This window comes from Cheilinus undulatus, linkage group 20, assembly GCF_018320785.1.
Source record: "Cheilinus undulatus linkage group 20, ASM1832078v1, whole genome shotgun sequence".
NCBI lineage: Eukaryota > Metazoa > Chordata > Actinopteri > Labriformes > Labridae > Cheilinus > Cheilinus undulatus.
The window spans coordinates 9,503,834-9,522,559 of NC_054884.1; the positions used below are offsets into that span (position 1 = coordinate 9,503,834).

At 40.1% G+C, this 18,726-nt stretch overlaps 1 protein-coding gene across 1 annotated transcript; it reads left to right on the forward strand.

Moving 5' to 3' along the window:
* Window positions 1-1,012: 1,012 nt before the first annotated feature.
* LOC121528935 (ras-related protein Rab-37-like) lies at window positions 1,013-18,334 on the forward strand. Its single transcript, XM_041816592.1, has 9 exons — window positions 1,013-1,179; window positions 10,965-11,075; window positions 12,830-12,871; window positions 13,036-13,102; window positions 13,193-13,245; window positions 13,413-13,478; window positions 13,894-13,950; window positions 14,048-14,124; window positions 16,898-18,334. Exons 1-9 carry the CDS (start codon window positions 1,024-1,026, stop codon window positions 17,001-17,003), a joined length of 735 nt encoding a protein of 244 aa, XP_041672526.1. The 5' UTR covers window positions 1,013-1,023; the 3' UTR covers window positions 17,004-18,334.
* The last annotated feature ends 392 nt before the right edge of the window (window positions 18,335-18,726 follow it).

An 18,726-nucleotide genomic window follows, 5' to 3' on the forward strand; every position in this document is an offset into this window, starting at 1 on the left:
TATTTTGCCACATTCATTTTACCCTCTGCCTTTACGAGCCTTCCAGGGCCGGCTGCCGAAAAGCATCCCCACAGCATGATGCTGCCACCAACGTGCTTCACAGTGGGGATGGTGTGTTTGCGGTGATGTGCAGTGTTTGGTGTCAGCCACACATAGTGTAAAGAGTGATTAAAACTGATGTTGTTAAGGAGGGTATCTACTGTAAATAGACAGTAAGAACATAGCAGACCTAGGGCGCAGATGGCTTAGCAGTTAGGTCACACTGTATGTACATGGCAGTCCAGGTTCTTCTTGTCTCTCCTCTACTCTCTCATCCCTATTTCCACCTCTATCCACTGTCCTCCTCTCTGAATGGACAAGCATGTGTGTGGTGGGTCTTGATCCACTGACTCCAGCCTCAGGTGAAGCTCCCCTAAGCTCTTGAGTCTGGGTTAGGGTTTGTTTGCTAAACCTCTGAAGGCTGAGCTCATCCCTGTTGCTTGTGCATCTTTTCTTGTCAAACTTTGAGGATGACAATGATTGTTTTCCGGACAATAGACAAGTCAGCAGTCTTCCCCATGATTGTGGTTGTGTGAGAGAATGAAGCCTTAGGAAACCTTTGCAAATTGGACCTTTCGTCAAAATTCAAATATTTTGACGCTTTGATTTTTGTTAGCTGCAATCATCAAGATTAAAACATGTGTCCAAGCTCTACTTATCTTAAATGTCATTTAGTAAAGACTAAAAACTATGTAGGAGTTTCTTTTCATCCTTTTCCTTTCAACAATCTTCACATCATCATCCTCCTCTGATTGGCTGCTCACTCTCATCCCCCTCATCCTCCATCATCTGCCCCTCCCCCTCTTTGTATTGTATTCAGAGGGAGATCACGACACGCTTTGTTAATGTTAAGTGATGTAGGCACAAGAAAAGACTGTGGGGAGGAGGGAAGGAGGAGGAGCCTCAGAGAGAGAGAGAGAGTCAGATTTCATCCTCCTCTCCTCTGTGTTGGAGCGCTCAGAGAGGAGCGGAGAGGACGGCAGGATGGAGCGGATGGAGTCGATGGAGCCGATCACGGTGAACTACACCTCATCTTACCCAGAGATCCAACCTGACAGCGGCTATGGCTCCAGAGAGACCACCGAGGGTAAAGCCAGGACCCCTCCAGCTCCAGCATATGATGAGGAGCTAGTGCACAAGGTAGGGCCATATATTTACACCAAAAGAGCTTAAGATCAAGGACATTTTTAATTTAGTGCTGATAATTTTAACTTTTCTACGACTACATCAATTCAAAAGTGGGTGTCCTTGAATGTATCATTTCTAGGTCTTAACGTTTTGTGAATTATTACTCAGGGTTTGTGGGTTTTTGGATTACATTTTTGCGCTGTCCATGGTGCTGATCTGTACTTGGATGGGGTTTAATTTGGTCAGTTTCCAGGCTTTAAATCCGGCCAAAACAGACAAATCCCTCTGCGATGGAGGGGAGAAATTTAAGGGATATGCTCTTCACTTGAATGTTGTTACTATTAAGAGGGAAAGAGGGTCCAGGATGAACATGTTCTTGACGAGTTACTGAAATAAACTCTATAGATTCAAGATAGAAAAATCTTGCTGTTACATGGCCAATTTCTATTTTCAAAGGACCACCAAATTGAGGCAGAATAGCTAGTGTCATGTAAAGAAGAGTTAATGCAATGAATGATGTGGCATCCTTGATTTATGGACATAAATCTCAGATTTCCTTTAAAACAGGCAAATACTACCAATAAAGTATTCACCCGGAGATGTTTTACCATGTTACCGATTTCATAAATCAATCATGGTCAATATAATTTAGCTTTTTTCTTTAATCTCAAAGTGAAAACAGACTTCTAAGTATGTTTGAGACCTAACCAATTGGTGCAGTTAGACTCACAATGAGGGAAACTGGATCACCTGATTGCAGTGAATGTGTCTCATGCAGTTGTAATTTAAAGATGCCTGTGTCTGGAAGGTTAAATCACTGGTTAATCAGTGTTCCTGGCTACCATTACACCATGAAGACAAAAGAACACTCCAAGCAACTCAGAGAAAAGGTTATTGGAAAATATAAGTCAGAGGATGGATACACTGAACATCCCCACAGTTTAGTTAAATCCATCATCAAGACATTAAAAAAAAATGTGGCACATGTGTAAGTCTGCCGATTAGGCTGTCCTCACAAACTGTGTTACCATGCAAGGACACTAGTGAGAGGCCACCAAGACACATATGACTACTCTGAAGGAGTTACAAACTTTAGCAGCTGAGATGGGAGAGACTCTGCATACAACAACTGTTGCCTGGATTCTTCATTAGTCAAAGCTCTATGGGAGAAAGAAAAAGCAAAATTGGTGCTTTTTGGCCATCAAACCAGATGCTATGTTTCGCAGACATCAAACGCTGCACATCACCCCAAACACACCATCCCCACAGTGAAGCATGGTGGTGGCAGCATCATGATGTGGGGATACTTCTAGACGCTGTACAAATGGACAGGAAAAAAGCACTTACTTTTGGGAAATCTTCTCGGGGCAAGTCGGTCATGTCCCCACAAATTACACACTGCAAACCAGCTGCATGACTCAAAAATCTGCCATAATATGCTTGAGAATGTACAGTGTATGCCAGCCTATGGATAAAAGTTGCAGGTTGTGTTCTTTTGTTTTTCTTAACAAAGCCTTGTGTTTAGCCCAGTGAGTGGAGTGCAAAGGATGATTGGTATACATGGGTTGATAGTAACTGTAAGTCCAATTTCCCTTCTCTCTGCTCCACCAAAAAACCTACACTTTTGCCCTAAAGACCTACCGTTTGAAAAGTCACATGTCCACTGGTTTGCTTCTGAAACTGTAGTATCACGTCCAGGGAAAATGGAAGAGTTTCAAGGCAAAAATGTGCACAACATTTGCATGACTTATCTACAGTAATGTAACTAGTCTACTGTGCCTAAGTAATGCTCACTGCTGGCGCAGTTAAATTTAGCTTGATATGCTCTTTAATGATGTGTACGGAGTGTGCACAAGGTGCATGAAAAAAGCAACCAAGCAAAAACATTCAGAGTATTGCATCAGTCTCCACATCGCTGCCTGGAATGGATTGTTTGTTGGTATTTCATCTCTTCTTTTGGTGAGGTAGATATCACTGGAGGATGGAGAGCTAGGAGGGCATCAATTACCAACCAAAGGCAGAGCACTAGAGCGGGATTACATGGAGCACTTTTGGGAACAAAAGTAGTGTTTCCAGCTGATCTTTGACCTCGGCGTAGATGAAGCAAAGAGAAAAGAGAAACTCCCTGTAGGCTGAACTAAAATGTCACATTGTGTTATGAAGATGTTCTGCACAAACAGCTGCATCAGAGCGGTGACGAGGAGCTGAGCCGCTCACAGAGGGACTTCTTTGGTTTAATAAGTCGATCCATCTTTTATCTACTAGTGCTTTGATTGGTGAAAGATAATCAGGAATAGAGTTTTCACACTGCTAAGTGACTTCCTGGCAGTGGTGCAAATTTAATGAGTTGTCCCAAAGGCTGACGGTCCACGGGGACATGAAGTTGGTTCGTTTAATGTGGCCGTTATGACCAGCTGCCTTTGATTGACTTGGCTGTCATGTGGTTGTGTTTCATGAGGTTAATTCTGCAAAGGGAGCAGGTGCTTTATAAACGAACAATTGACAATTTAAGCCTCCCTTTGTTCTTTATTTGTTCCTTTTCTTTAACAGTGTCTTTTTTTCTACACAACTCTCTCACTCTCTCCTGGAGGAATCAGGTTACACAACATGAGAGTAGGATTCTCCGAGCGCTGCTTAGTCAGAGGACTTATTAGACGTGACGCTGAAATGACTTAAAGCTCTGTACTTCCCCCGACATCTAACTGCTCCAACTAACCACATATTTTTATTTCTCATGTGCAATATTTGTCTGATTCTCTCAGGCTTTCAGCATGTCATCAGGAGACTTCCAGGTGCTTATATTCCTCTATAAGGTATACAATAACCAGCAGTGTAATGATCCAGAGGCTTTTTAAAAACAGCACAGAAGTTCAGGAGAGAGAGAAGAAGCCAGAGGGTCTCGTTGCTCCAATGCGTGTAACGGCAGCCCGCCCTGGTAGGCTTGTAAATTGAATGAGGCAAAATATAGGAGAGTCTGCGAGTCTGCAAGAGAACTATGGCTTGGGAGAACATTTATTTTTCCAGCAAGACGCTGACTGGAAATGGTTTAAAGACAACAAGGTGAACAAGGTCAAAGCCCAGACCTCAAACTAATGAAGAATCTATGGCTGGACTTGAAAAGGTCTGTTCACGTCCAATTCCTGTTCAACCTTACAGAGTGTGAGCAGTTTTGCAAAGAAGAATGGAGTAAAATTGCAGTGCCCAGATATGCAAGCCTGATTGAGAAACAGCCCGGCAGTAGAGCGAAAACATCTTTTCCATCACAGAGAGCTTTCAGTGGTGCTCTCTGCGCTTGTTTTGATGAAGACACATTGCCCAGTTCAGACAAAACCTCCACCATAAAGTCTGAGCTAATCCATTCACTATCAGGCCTTGTATACAACCACTTGCAACAACTAACCCTTTCCCCATAACTATTTCATACTCATGCTGACACAGGTAGGCAGAATAGCGAAAACACCTTTTCTGTTGCGGAAATCTTTGAGTGTTTCTCTCTGTTCTTATAGTAAAGAAATGTCCATTTCTGACAAATGTGCTGCCGTGGCTAAGTACAAGCTAATCACTTCACTAGCAGCCATTCTATACAAGCATTCACACAGCAAGAAACCCTTTCCCCCATCACATACCCATGTGAAAGTGGTCGGCAGATGAGCAAAAACATCTTTCCATCAGGAAAAGCTTTTAGGGTTGTTTGTATTCCTGATTTCATACAGAAACATGGTCCAGTTCTAGTAAAACAGAAGCAATACTAAAGCTAAATCTGAGGTATTTCCAGCAGTGGAGGAAGCCATTACTGACGGCTTTCAGTAGAACTACTGTAAACTCAACTCTGTATGGTATGACTCTGAAAGTAGAAAACTCACTCAGTCACTCTGTTTTTGGGTGGTGAGGGATGAGGCCAAAGAGGTCTGTTCCTGTTTTTTGTTGATTTTTTTTGTTTTAATTAGATGTTGACTTCCCTTAAACAGGAGAGCCTGAGGGCTGTGGATTTTCAGGGGAGAAATATTTGAGTATCATTGGCAAAGCAGTGAAAAGATATGTCAGGTTCCCTAATGATGGCTCTCAGTGGCAGCACGTAAAGAGAGATAAAAGTGGAGCTAAGACTGAGCCCAGAGGGATGCCAAGGGTAAGGGGGGCTGAGGAGAAAAAGCTGTTTCACCAAGTCACATTGAAACCTCTATTTTCAAGGTAGGATTTTTTAAAAAGTAATAGGCATCCCCTGGATCCCAACGCAGGTATACACTCACCAGCCACTTTATTAGGTACACCTTGTTAGTACTGGTTGGAACCGCTTTTTCTTTCAGAACTGCCTTTTATTCTTCGTGGGATAGTTTCCCCAAGGTGTTGGAATCATTCCTCAGAGATTTTAGTCTATGTCGACATCAAAGCATCATGCAGTAGCTACAGATATGCTGGCTACACACTGAAGACGGGCTCTTACTTCTGAGCTATAAAAAGTAATCCAGATCACTACAAAAAGCCACAACTCCCCTCACTCCTTGGTATCTGAATTTCCAAAATGCTTTTAAATTCATGTTAATGCATTGTCTAAATGGGGTATTTGTGTGTAAAAACATTCATGTGATGATTACATCCTCAATGAAAGCTTTTAGATTCATCCCCTTCCCGTTAGGAGTGGTTGGGCTCAAACGGGAAAAATTAAATCCTACAGCACTGAATAATGAGACGTAAAATGAAACTCTCTCTCTCTTGCCACAGAAATTGACATTACGCTGCTTACATTACCAGCGTTTAATTCCCAACCATCTACAGAGCTTTCCTCTGATTGCCTCCAGTTTCCTCTGAGGGTTTTATGAGACCGTTCAGCCTCTGTTACCACAGAAACAGCATCATACCCTTTCTACACCACTTCCACATCCTCTCTGTCACGTGTACATGAGCATGTGTGACTATAGGACTGACCCCCCCACACACCCCACCCCCACCGACGCAGGCATTAAGTCAGCAGCTGATGTCAGTAAACAGGAAACAGATGCTGTGAAGTCACAAGAGGATCAAGTGAAATAATGATGCTACGTTTGTTTGGATGACGCTCTGTATGACAGTTAAAGGGCAGTGCTGCCATTTTTAAGCCATGTTTCCACATCTGTTGGAGTCTAAATGGCTCAAATGTTCAAGAAGTTTTCAGATTTCCCCAAGCAGATTTCTCTAGAATAAGAAAGAAGTCAGTATGGTGTGTTTTGGTGAGGACATTACACCGTGGTAAAGCACACATAAAGCTGTTCCCTCTCCTTCATAGACAATGGGAATTTGTTGGCACTCAGATACTGTAGAGGTGAGGTTTGATATCATTTCATATTGCATGTTTTAAATTATACAGTTTCTATTATTTTACTTTACTCAAGGCCAGAAGAAAACCAATAACAGTCATATTTTCAATTAAAAGCAGCCAGCAGAGAAAAATTTTCAGTATGTTGGCATTTTACGAAAGTCATAAGGTCCTTTCACACCACATGCTTCTTTTTAGTTTGCAAAAATGGTATTTTTATTCAAGCATCTAGAGAGTCATTCCAAGCTTTCACATCAGCATCACTGTGCAAAATTGCGGCTGATATTTTTTTGGATATGTGGTAGATTTATTTTTTTTAAAGTTTCACTCCCAAAGAGCACAGTGACCAATCAAAATGCTGGCTGTTGCCCATGATAGAAGATTTTTGAGGCAGAGGAGAAAAAAATGCCCCCTCTCCAACATTGCGTGATGTTTGTCCCCTTTTTATTTGTATATTTGTCCATAGGCAGTGCTGTGTTGTTCATGTTTTTAATTTTGTGTCTCACATTGAGACTGATGAGACTAATGACACATTGGCTATATGCTTCAGGTCACTGTGCTGCTGGAAAATCAATCAGCTCCCATGCTGTCATTTTTCTTGCAGGGCTACATGCCAAGAAGCATCCCCACAGCATGATGCTGCCACCTCCGTGCTTCACAGTGTGCTATGTTTGGTGTTTGGCCAAAAAGCACCATTTTTCTCATCAGTCCGGAGAACTTTCTTCCACTTTAACATGGATAGAGTCTCTCACATGCATTTGATGAACTCTGGTCCAGATTTAATCAGAGTTTTCTTCAGCAGTGGCTTTCTCCTGCCACTCTCCCATAAAGCATTGACTGGTGAAGAGCCCAGGCAAGGATGGCCTGATCTAGGCAGATTTACACATGTGCCACATTTCTTCCATTTCTTGGTGATGGATTTAACTGAACTACAGTGTTCAGTGTCTTGGAAATGTTTTTGTATCCACCCTTTGATTTGTACTTTTCAATAACCTTTTCTCTGACTTGCTTGGAGTGTTCTTTTGTCTTCATGATGTAATGGTAGCCAGGAATACTGAGTGACTATTGGCTGGTGTCTTTATACTACAACTGCTTTAGACACACGCAGTCAGATGATCCCAATTTTACTCATTGTGAGACGACTGGCTGGACCTCTGCTGAATGAGGTCAGTCACCCTAAAGGGGATGAATATTTATGCAATCATTCTTTTAACCTTAAACATTTTTATTTAATTGACATTGCTTTGTGGAAATATGTTTCACTTTGACATTAAAGAGTTTTTTTTTATTTCATTGTCAAAAGAAAACAATAACAAGGTACAACTGTGTATGATTTTCTCTTTGGTCCATTTTCTTTCACTTTAAATGTACATCAAAATGACAAGCCAGAAGACCGCATCCTGTATCATATGTTAAAGTTTTTGGACCATTGTCTAAGTTAATATCAAACTCAGGTTGTCAAAGTAGTTTCTATATTTTCTGGTGACACATTTCTAAGAAATGTTTTAAATCCGTCTGGATGCAGTGATCAAAGCGAGGCTGTAAATCCTAAAACATGTTGAGAAAAGCTGCTTCAGCTCCTCCGCTCTAATCCCTCCTTCATTTTCCTCCTCTTTAAGCCGTTATCATTCATGAAGCATTTCAGCTAAATTGAGTTACAGTGGAGGCGCTGTCCGTCTAGTTCAAAAGATGATTTTATTAGTTTTTTTTTTGTTTAACATTACAATAATTGGGGCAGCACTCAAACACTCAACTTTGCGCTGACATACTGTATGTCTGATTCTTATTTAAATGTAAAACACATTCAAGTGAGAACACTGGACAACGGATGCAATTTTGCAGAAGATATTTCCATGAAGGAAACAAGCTGCAAATTCAGAGAGGATCCATACTGAAATGCTGACCAGCGTTTGAAGTGAGGGATTTATTATTTGGTAAATTATCCTCCTCTGTCCTTGAGTCTCTCCCTCACGTCTCTCTTCTGCTGTGAATCTGTCTATGCACCGTCGTGACAGAGCATCATGCTGCACCCACCTTGCTTTTCTGAATTCAGGAGTGTTAAACCATAAAAGCTTGCGTCTGTTATGAGTATTTAATAATCATGATACCACCATTTCTCACAGTCCAGCATTGCAATTCGAGCCACAACATTGTATTTGCAGTGCAAAGTCGAAAGGCGTCACTAGCCGGGACGTGGATGTTAGTTTACTTTTTGTAAATATACCTCATGGTGTTCAGATTTATGGAACTGACTCTTCAAATCAAAATGAATAAACAGAGGTAGGCAAAGCTAAATGGTCTGTTGTTGCATGCACATACAGATTCAGTGAGGCCACACCGTTCTAGTTCCTCAGGCACAGATGCAAGGAAGCAATGTAAGTAAGGGATGTCAGGAAAGTGACAAAGTTATTTAATAAAAGAAAGGCAAAGAATAACAATGGTCTCACGTTTCCCTCTGTAACAGCCAGATTTCATAGCTGTGGCCCAAAAGAACATTTACTTGCAATATGGTGCAATATGTGATGCAGACAATGTAGAACCTTTTATCCTGGTAAATCAGGCTCTTAGGGTGACAAAACGTGAAGTCTGATAGAAGCGGGCCTACCCACAGCTCTGGCAGGGCCTCTGACAATCTCAGTGAATGGATCTACCCAGTTGTGATTTATTGATATCAGTGCAGGTGTGTTAAATCAGTATCATTGGTGCTAAAGTCCAGAGTAACAGTTTCTTCATTTTGGAGCTGAAAATTGAGTCAAACTATTAGCTATTGAGTTCTGATGTTGACAGTAATAATTTGTACCAGTTTTGACACATTTTTTTCCAACTTTTTTTTACCCTTTTAAAATCAATTTTACAAAATTTGTACTAATTTTTTCTACGTTTTAACCCTTTTGATCACTTTTTCCTGCCTATTTTTGCCACTTTTAACCAATCTTTGATACTCTCTACCTATTTTTGCACAGTTAAACCATTCTTGCCATTTTATACCCATTTTCGCACTATTTTAATCCTATTTCACGACCTTTCCAGCATATTTTGCCCACTTCACACTGTTGTCTCTTTTTTTGCATATTTGCCACTATCAGCCCACTTTGCCACTTTTTCCACTTTCCAATGCCCATTTTTTCCAAATGTAACATTTCATGTTATTTTTTTCCACTTTAAACCAATTTTTGCCACTTGTTACATTTTGACTGCTTTTCCTGCCTGTTTTTACTACTTTTGAACCCTTTTTTTCCTCTTTTCAATCCTATTTCACCACCTTTTTAGCCCAGTCTGTCCACTATTAAGCCCTTTTTCTACTACACTTACTAATGCCTCTTTTTCAGCCTATTTTCTCTACTTTTAAGCCATTTTGCCAAATACAAAAGTTTCATGATCAGTTTTGTCACTTGTTAGCCATTACTGCTACTTGTTACCCCTTAGACCACATTTTCTGCCTTTTTTTGACACTTTGAACCCATTTCTTTCTCTTTCCAATCCTATTTCACCACCTTTCCTGCCTATTTGGTCCACTTTTAAGCTATTTTGTCACTTCCCATCTGCTGCTGCCTCTTTATTAACCAATTCTTGCCATTTTTTCTTGCCCATTTTTGCCAAATTTATTCAAATTCATGCCTAACTTTTTCCACTCTCAACCCATTTTTGCCACCTGTTACACCTTGTGACCACTTTCCCTTTCTATATTTACCATTTTCACCCATTTTGCCGCGTTCTACATATTTATTTAACCAACTGTTAACCAGTTTTGGCATTTTTGAGCCCCTTTATAAAGGGTTTTACATACTGAGGACGGCCACATGCTATTGCAAAAACAGCTAAACATATTTGTTTCTTTGATGAGAGTAGTTATTTAGGTTAAAATAAAATGGTTTTCACAGATTAAATTTACAATGGACCATGACTTTGCTGACCTCCATGGCCCCGCCATTTACCTCCCTCAACTTAAAATGAAGTGGTCTAGAACCGGGCCTGCCTCAGCTGATCTGAAGTTAGTTCGAGACGTTTTCAGCATGGGGACCGAGGCAGATTGGCTTCAGTAACCACACAAGACACGTCACTCAGGATTTGTCCAATGCTTTATAGACTCTATGATTAAATCATGTTTGAAAGACCAGTCTAAACTCCAGAGTACGTGTATGAAGTGATTTAATAAAGATGAAACCTGAACAGCACCTGATCTGTGCCACGGATTGACTTATGGTCAGTGTGATGCAGTAACCATGTGTGAAGGTGTTTCATTCCTCTCTGTGACTTTTAAAGTCTCACAGCTCTAATGAGTAATGCTGACGTCTCCAAACAACACCGTTCATTCATGTGATTGTGTTGAAGGTTACCTCCTGCAGCCAGTGAGTCACTGTCATGGCCATTCCCTGCCAGCCTCTCATCAAACATTGTTTACTTGTGCTGCCGTGACGCAGACGCTGACTCACACTGAATAAAAAATGATTGTTAGCCGGAAAAGTCTCATCCATTTTTATTAAAGCTGTCCGTTTGTTTCCTGCAGACGATTCTGGTTGGGGACAGCGGCGTGGGGAAGACGTCTCTGCTGGTGCAGTTCGACCAGGGAAAGTTCATCCCCGGATCTTTCTCTGCAACAGTCGGCATCGGATTCACGGTCTGTTGCGTTCACTAATAATTCATATTCACACAAAAGATGTTCACTATTTGGCATTAAGCTGAAGGTCACCAAAATATCCCCCTAAAATAAGGCAGTCCTTTAAATGTAAACATGGAAAGCTCTAAATTTTTAAGCCCCCAATTTTCCACATTTTCTTTAAAAGTTGAAAAATCCCAAAACCTTGGGGCGCAAAAAAAAAAAAAGAAAAAAAAAAAAAGATGGGAAAAAGGCAAGAAAAGACCTGGAAAGATGTTGAATAGACAAAAACGCCTTGAACATTTAACATGTATGTAGGTTGATTGGTAGCAGGAGATACAGTTCCTATAAAAAGTATTCACCCCCTTGGATGTTTTACCCTCTTTTTTGAATTTAGAAATCAATAATGTTCAATATAATTTGGCCTTTAACTCTTCTCCATAGCCGTAGTTCTCTTGCAGACTGAATAAGATTGTCCTCCAGGATTTTCCCATATTTTTCTGCATTCATTTTACCATCTACATTTACAAGCTTTCCAGGGCTGAGGAGTGTCCCCACAGCATGATGCTGCCCCCACCATGCTTCACAGTGGTGATGGTGTGCTTTGTCTTACAGCCAAAAAGCACCATTTTTATCAAAAAGCCAATTTATAGTGACCATGATTGATTTGACTAACACAGAATGACCATAGCCTTTGACCCCTCAGACGGCACTGCATTAAAAAAAACAGCATTATATTACAAGGTGGGCTCAGGAAGACTTCAGAGAACACACATCAGTCAGTGCATTTAAAGACGTTTAAGTTCATTCAAAGCAGAGTGCTGTGGTCTGACAAGTCCATATTTCAGAGTGTTTTGGCTGGAGGAAAAAGACTGTTATCAAAGATTAAAAGCCAGCAGGTGTGCGGGTGTGTTATAGCCCATGGCATGGGTCACTTGAACATCAGTGAAGGCTCCATTAATACTGAAAGGTACACACAGGTTATGGAGCAACATGCTTCAATCCAGACAAGTTGCACCCCTGTTTGTTTGTTTTAGTGAGGCAATGCCAAGCCACATTCTACATGAGGTACAACACCATGGCTTCACAGTAAAAGAGGGTGTGGCATAGACTGGACCTGAATTTTATTGAAAATGTATGGTGCATTATGAAGCACAAAATAACACAATGAAAACCCCATAACTTAAGATTTACATGAAGCAAGAATGGGAAACAATTCCACTGTAGTTACTTCAGTATGACCTCAGACGCTTACAGAGTGTTGTTAGAAGAAAAGATGATGGAACACAGTGGTAAACATGCACCTGTCCTAACTATTTCTGTATTATTTTACAGGCATAGAATTTAAAATATGAAGTTGGAACATCAAGAACCTTGTCTTTGAGCTGTATTCAACTGAGTATAGGTATAAAGGGGTTTGCAAAGTCTGCAGTCAGTTTTTGTAACATTTTACACAGCGTCCCAGCTTTTTTGGATCTGTGTTTTTAAATAAAACTACAGGATAAACATAATTTCTAATGCTCCTCTATGAAGACCTATGAAGCAGATGCCCATGTGTTGCTCCAAGAAATATGATTGGCTCTCTGCATTGGGGGGGTGGGAGTTAGCGATACGTCAGTTGCTCTCAGATTTTAGTCTCTGCCATCAAGCACTAAAATAAAACTATTAAATAAAAACACTTGTAGATTTTCAGTATACTGAAAATTCATATCTTATGTAATTTATGTAACCATTTCCACATAATTAACAGTCTTTTCTTCTTCTTCTTCTGACAGAACAAAGTGGTGACTGTAGACGGAGTAAAGGTCAAACTACAGGTCAGTGAATCAGTGAAACTTTGATGCTCTTTCACAATAAAAGCCTATTTTTAGAGCTGCTGCTGGCTGCCTCTTTGGGTGTTTTATAACTGAAGATAAGACGAGGCCAAGTGGAGCTCAGCCAAGTCACCATGTGTTGATCTTTTTTTAAAATTATTTTTTAGATTTGGGACACAGCAGGACAGGAGAGGTTCAGGAGCGTGACACATGCATACTACAGGGACGCTCACGGTACTCACAGTATTTCATTCTCTGCTTCATTCTCCCACAGCAATAAAAAACAGAGAATATTAACATTTCTTTGTCTTATTTGGTCTCCAGCTCTGCTGCTTTTGTACGACATCACCAACAAAGCATCCTTTGACAACATCAGGGTGAGTCGGATCATGATGTGCATAAGAAAATGAACCAATGAGGAAGAGGAAGCAACCTTTAATAACGTTAATAAAGCCAAAGAGAGTGTGAAAAGGCCCTGGCATGAATGCTAAATTACAGCCCCCTGTTTGTTCTATGTGTGTGTTTTTGTGTGTTTTCATTGCAGGCATGGCTAACAGAGATCCATGAGTATGCACAAAGTGATGTAGTCATCATGTTGCTGGGCAACAAGGTGAGAGGAGACACTCGGAGCAGCTCAAAGAAAGAGTTAAGAAAATAGAGATGGAGGGGATTTTGGTGCAAAACTGCAGCTTAATTCCAACCAATGATGTTTACAAGAGCATATTACAAACATACTGTTGAACTTCACACATATTTGTTTAGGAGGGACACTTTTTAAAGCATGCTACTTTGACCAAACATGAGTTTAGATTGAAGATATAAAAAGGATTTTAAAAGCTTTTTATGCCTTTTTGACAGAGACAGGAAACAGCCATGAGAGAACAGGGAAAGCATGTGAGAGAGGACCCCATGTAAAGTTAAAAATGCTAATCTTGTTTAAAATGATACTTTTCTTGTTTACTAAAATTCAGGATAATACATCTATGAGTGATTTTATTTCATGATCGTATTTCTCTTTCCATCAGGCCGACATGAGCAGTGAGAGAGCAATCAGGAGAGATGAAGGAGAGCGGCTGGCCCGGGTTAGGACTTTAACTCTTCATCAAACCCAGGATTTTCACTCTGGGTTTCACTGCTTCATGTTTATTTATTGGTGTTTGCTTTTCTTCATGTCTGCAGGAATATTCAGTTCCCTTCATGGAGACGAGCGCGAAGACGGGAGTAAACGTAGATCTGGCCTTCAATGCTGTGTCCAAGTATGCAAACATCATGAATCTTTCATGTACTTATTTTCTTGCTATTTCCTAAATGCTGATTTAACCCTCAGATGGTGGAAAAGAAATGGTTACACTCAGGGTGTCTGTGACCTAAAAAAAAAAAATAGATAAATAAAAAAAATATTGCAGCATACACGAATAACAATAAAATTGCATACAACATTTTTTTCAAACTTCTTTTGCATTTTTTAAAAATCAACATCTGACCTAATCATAAATATAAAATATTAATACATTTTAGGCAACCCTATAGATACCAGTTTAAGTACAAAACCCCCTAATGTTTGTTGTTTAAAAACAAATAAATGAAATATTTTCTAATATTACATGCAAACTGGGTTATCTTGCAGGCAGTTTTCAAAATCTTGAATTGGGGCTGTTAACATTAACGCATTAACGCTTGTGATCAATCTTGAAACCTTAACCCGTTCAAAAATATATAACTAAAATAATATGACTAAGTTTGACCACAGCTTGCTCCCGTAATCCTCCAGCGCGGATGTTTACGTGCCTGGGGGTGAAGAGGTGAGAGGGTCAGACCCAGCCAGCAGTGATGAGTGAGGAGACAGACCCAGGTCTGCTTAATGGCAATTTTCATTTTAAAAAGCTGGTGAATGTTAGTTAAGATAAAACCACAACTGTGGGTGCATGCTGCAGTGATGAATTGTCTTTAGACCGAAGCACAGCGAGTCTTAAGTTCCACCTTCAGGCAAAGCACATCTTTGCTAATGTTAGCAAAGATGCTAACAACAACACCAAGCCATGGTCATACCACTCTGTTCAGCTGCCTCAGGACAGTTTTCTTCTTCAGCTGCTCAGATAAATGCTGAAATGTCCTCCAAAACTTTGAGTGAGTCCTGTTTGTTAACAATATTAATCCAGTATGGAAATCCACGGTGGAATTGGCAAAATTGAAGTTAATTAGCGAACTTCACCAGCTGAAGATGGAAAATATGATGCGTTCAGGTAACGTTAGTAAATTAGACGACTGTATTCTATGTTGTGATTGAATGTCACATAAAAATGGGAAAATGTAGTTTTTGATGAGAAACTTCAATAAATACAGTGTGAATATGTGTTTATGTTTGAGGGATCTACAAAAGATGTGACAGACTGAATCTTAACTTTTTAACTAAAGCACTTGGCCTTATTTTGTCTTTCCACCAAACTATAGAAAGTATTGATAGTGGTATTGATAAGGACTAAAATCAGCATTTTAAATGTGCTGTACATAGAATTAAAAAAATAAAAATAAAACACTTGACAATAACAAACTTTAAAAATATAAAAACATAAAAATATACTTAAACTATTTAAAATGCTGTGATTAATCATGATTAATCAGCGTAGTGATGTGATTAACTTGATTATTTTTTTAAATCGAGTAACAGCACTAGCTGTAACATATACATATACATACACACACACACACACACACACATATATATATATATATATATATGGGTGGTATTTTTTTGCTATTTTGTATGGTGTCCATATGTTGCCACAAACACCATGAATGAAAAAGTTTACAAATTTGAAAATAATAATGATAATAACAATAATAATTTTCATATTTTATACATTTTTACATTCAGGGTGTTTGTGGCCACATATGGACACCACACAAAAATACAAATAAAGATACAATACATAAAAAACACTTTTACCGATTATTTGTCAGTCAACATCAGATCTGATTATAAACATTGACTATAAATCAATTTTAGGGAAACCTATAAATGCCAGTTCATATTACCTTTGTTTTAGCTTGGTGTGGTGTTATTATCCCTGTAGAAGTCCGCAGACCCACACAGCTGATCAGAGGATATCACTGTGGAAGAAGACATAATGCAGAAAGCTGCTTTGTAAATTCGTGCCTGACAAAGGGTGTTTTTGGGAGAAATGAAGTGCTTTGTACATTTTCAACACAGCGTACAGGTGAACCAGCATATTTTCATGGCCCATTTTTATGTAAAACTCAATAAACTAGACGGATAAAACATTCCCATCTACAGCCACTATGCTCCGGATCTCTCTGAGCTCATAATAACCACCGGAGCAACTTTCACAGAAATCACTGGAGGCTAACCCCACTACTATAGCCAAATACCTTATACGACCCAACTTCAAAAATCCTGAAATATCCCTTTAACCATTAAAAACTGTTAGGGGGCGCCACTGCGGCAGTCTGGAATATTGGAGGAAAAAAAATTACCACAAGACCTGATATACCTGCCAAATTTCATACATTTTTGAGCATGCTAAGGCCTCACAGCCCATTAAACAACGGGGAAACTGAAAATGGATGAAACATGACTGATATTTTGTAGAGGTTCTGGGGGGCTCATCTTTCCTCACGTGGCCTCCAAATGAGGAATTCCTTACTTTTTTAAGATGTTTAATTGAAGATCCTAACTGACCTTCACTTAAACTGCAGACTAATCCACTCCTTAACCTTTCATTTTATAAGTTCCTGCTTTCCTGGCAAAAACTGACTTAGGTTCAGAGCTTGCCACGTTTTTTCTGTCTCTGCACCCTCTATGAGTGTTCAATAAAATCTTCGGTCAGCAGCTCAGCGGTCATAATGACTCTTACACAGCAGGCTTCACAGATGGTCGAGTAAACCTGGCCCACGTACTCATTATTTACTCCACAGTCTAAAAACTAAATTATAGCTTCATTTCATGGTTTAAAAATGCTTTTTCCTGACTTTTTTTTCCAGCTGATTAATGTCTGCTTTGTTCCTCAGGGAGCTGAAGCATCGAGCCATCCAACATCCCAACGAACCCAGGTTCCAGATCCACGAATACATCGAAGCTCAGAAGGAGAAGACGGGCTGCTGCAGCTACTTCTGAGGCTGAGTCCTCGCCATCCTTCTCCCACCGCTCGGACTGTCAGAGGCACACCGAGAGCTGCTGAGTGGGAGGAAGCCACATTTAATCGCCGCTGCTCCTAAAGTACGAAGCTGCCATTCATTCAAGACTGGAGGCCAAAAGTAGACCAATGAGTGAGAGGAGGATAGACCAAGATAGAAAACCCACGCCTCTCTGCAGCTGAGGATGGGTTACACAGATATTAGAATGACAGATGAGCAACGGAGGATATTTTTAGCAAGCAGAGTGAAATATTTTACATTTTACGCAGAATATCCTGATGACAGCTGCTTTCTTTTCAGAGTTAGATGAAAAAATACTAGCCATGCAACAGCCATGCCAAATGGGGGTTTTCATGATGTCAAGTATATTAAATCTGACCAGTTATACTCATTAATCTCATTATTTAATGATTTGTTTTCAGTCTCTTTCATCTAACTCATTCAAAGAAAGTCTGCTATTTTATTTCCCGAATGTTTCCCAGGTCCTAATCTTAAAGGAGTTATATATATTCAAAGGATTTTTAAGCTATAATTTTGTTTTCTTGCCTTATAAAGCTCCAACTGGAAACACTTTCCCTGCCCTTTCATTTAAATCTTTGCTCATGGAAGCACGAGGACATTCTAAACACCCTGGTTTGCCAAAGGGAAGGATATTCTAAAACTTCCTCCACCCACACAGCTCAGACAGAACCCAGAAGGGAAAAAAAACACAGTTTCAATGCGACTTATATAAGTTTGGACCCGCTTTGGAACATCAACATTGCTGCAACTTTGTGTATCATGCAACTTTTACCAGTGGCTCCAGGCAAAGGCCACACACTGTGTCATGGATGCAACTCAAAGCCAAGAACTAAAGCCATCTGTCTGAGACTGTAAGACCGATATTTCTGGAATAAATGTTCAGGAAAACACAGGCAGACGGTGAACGCTCAATGACTCAAGAGAAGCTCAGGGACAGAGCTGTAGACAACGTGCTCTGAGCGCCTCGAGGACGACTGCAAGACAATGAGAACATGCAGAGGAACGATTCATAAAGAGGAGAATTGTTGCAAAAGGCCAGACATACCATGAGCTACTGGAACATGATCCCGAAGTGCATTCCTGCTCCGTACTCAGCAGCTTGGATTGTGGATTGTTCTTCAAAATATGGCGATGTACAGTGCTGTGAAAACATGATAAATATCTTGACAAATATGAAGTAGAGAAATGGGAAGAGGCCAGATACTTTTCACAGCACGGTGGGTATATACAGTAAAAGTATTCACCCACTTGGATGTTTTACCCTTTTATTGATTGATTGAATATATATATATATATATATATATATATGTATATCATGGTCAATATAATTTGGCTTTTTTTGGCTGCAATCACAGCACTGGGTCTGTGTGGATAGGTCTCAATCAGGCTTGCACACCTGGACGGCGCAGTTTTACTCCATTCATCTTTGCAAGACAGCTCAAGCTCTGTTAGGTTCCATGGGATTGGGTATGAACAGCCTTTTTTTCAAGTCCAGCCACAAATTCGCCATTAGATTGAAGTCTGGGCTTTGGCTCGACCACTCCAGAACATTCACCTTGATATCTTTAAACCATTTCCGTGCAGCTTACCTGTATGCTTCAGGTCATTGTCTTGCTGGAAAATAAATCTTCTCCCAAGCTGTAGTTCACTTGCCCACTGAATGAGGTTTTCCTCTAGTATCT

Coding starts and splice junctions, on each gene's coding strand:
- LOC121528935 (XM_041816592.1), top strand. CDS start 1,024: ATGGAGCGGATGGAGTCGATGGAGCCGATCACGGTGAACTACACCTCA. Junction 13,103..13,192: donor ATACTACAGGGACGCTCACG/GTACTCACAGTA, acceptor TTTGGTCTCCAG/CTCTGCTGCTTTTGTACGAC. Junction 13,246..13,412: donor CATCCTTTGACAACATCAGG/GTGAGTCGGATC, acceptor TTTTCATTGCAG/GCATGGCTAACAGAGATCCA.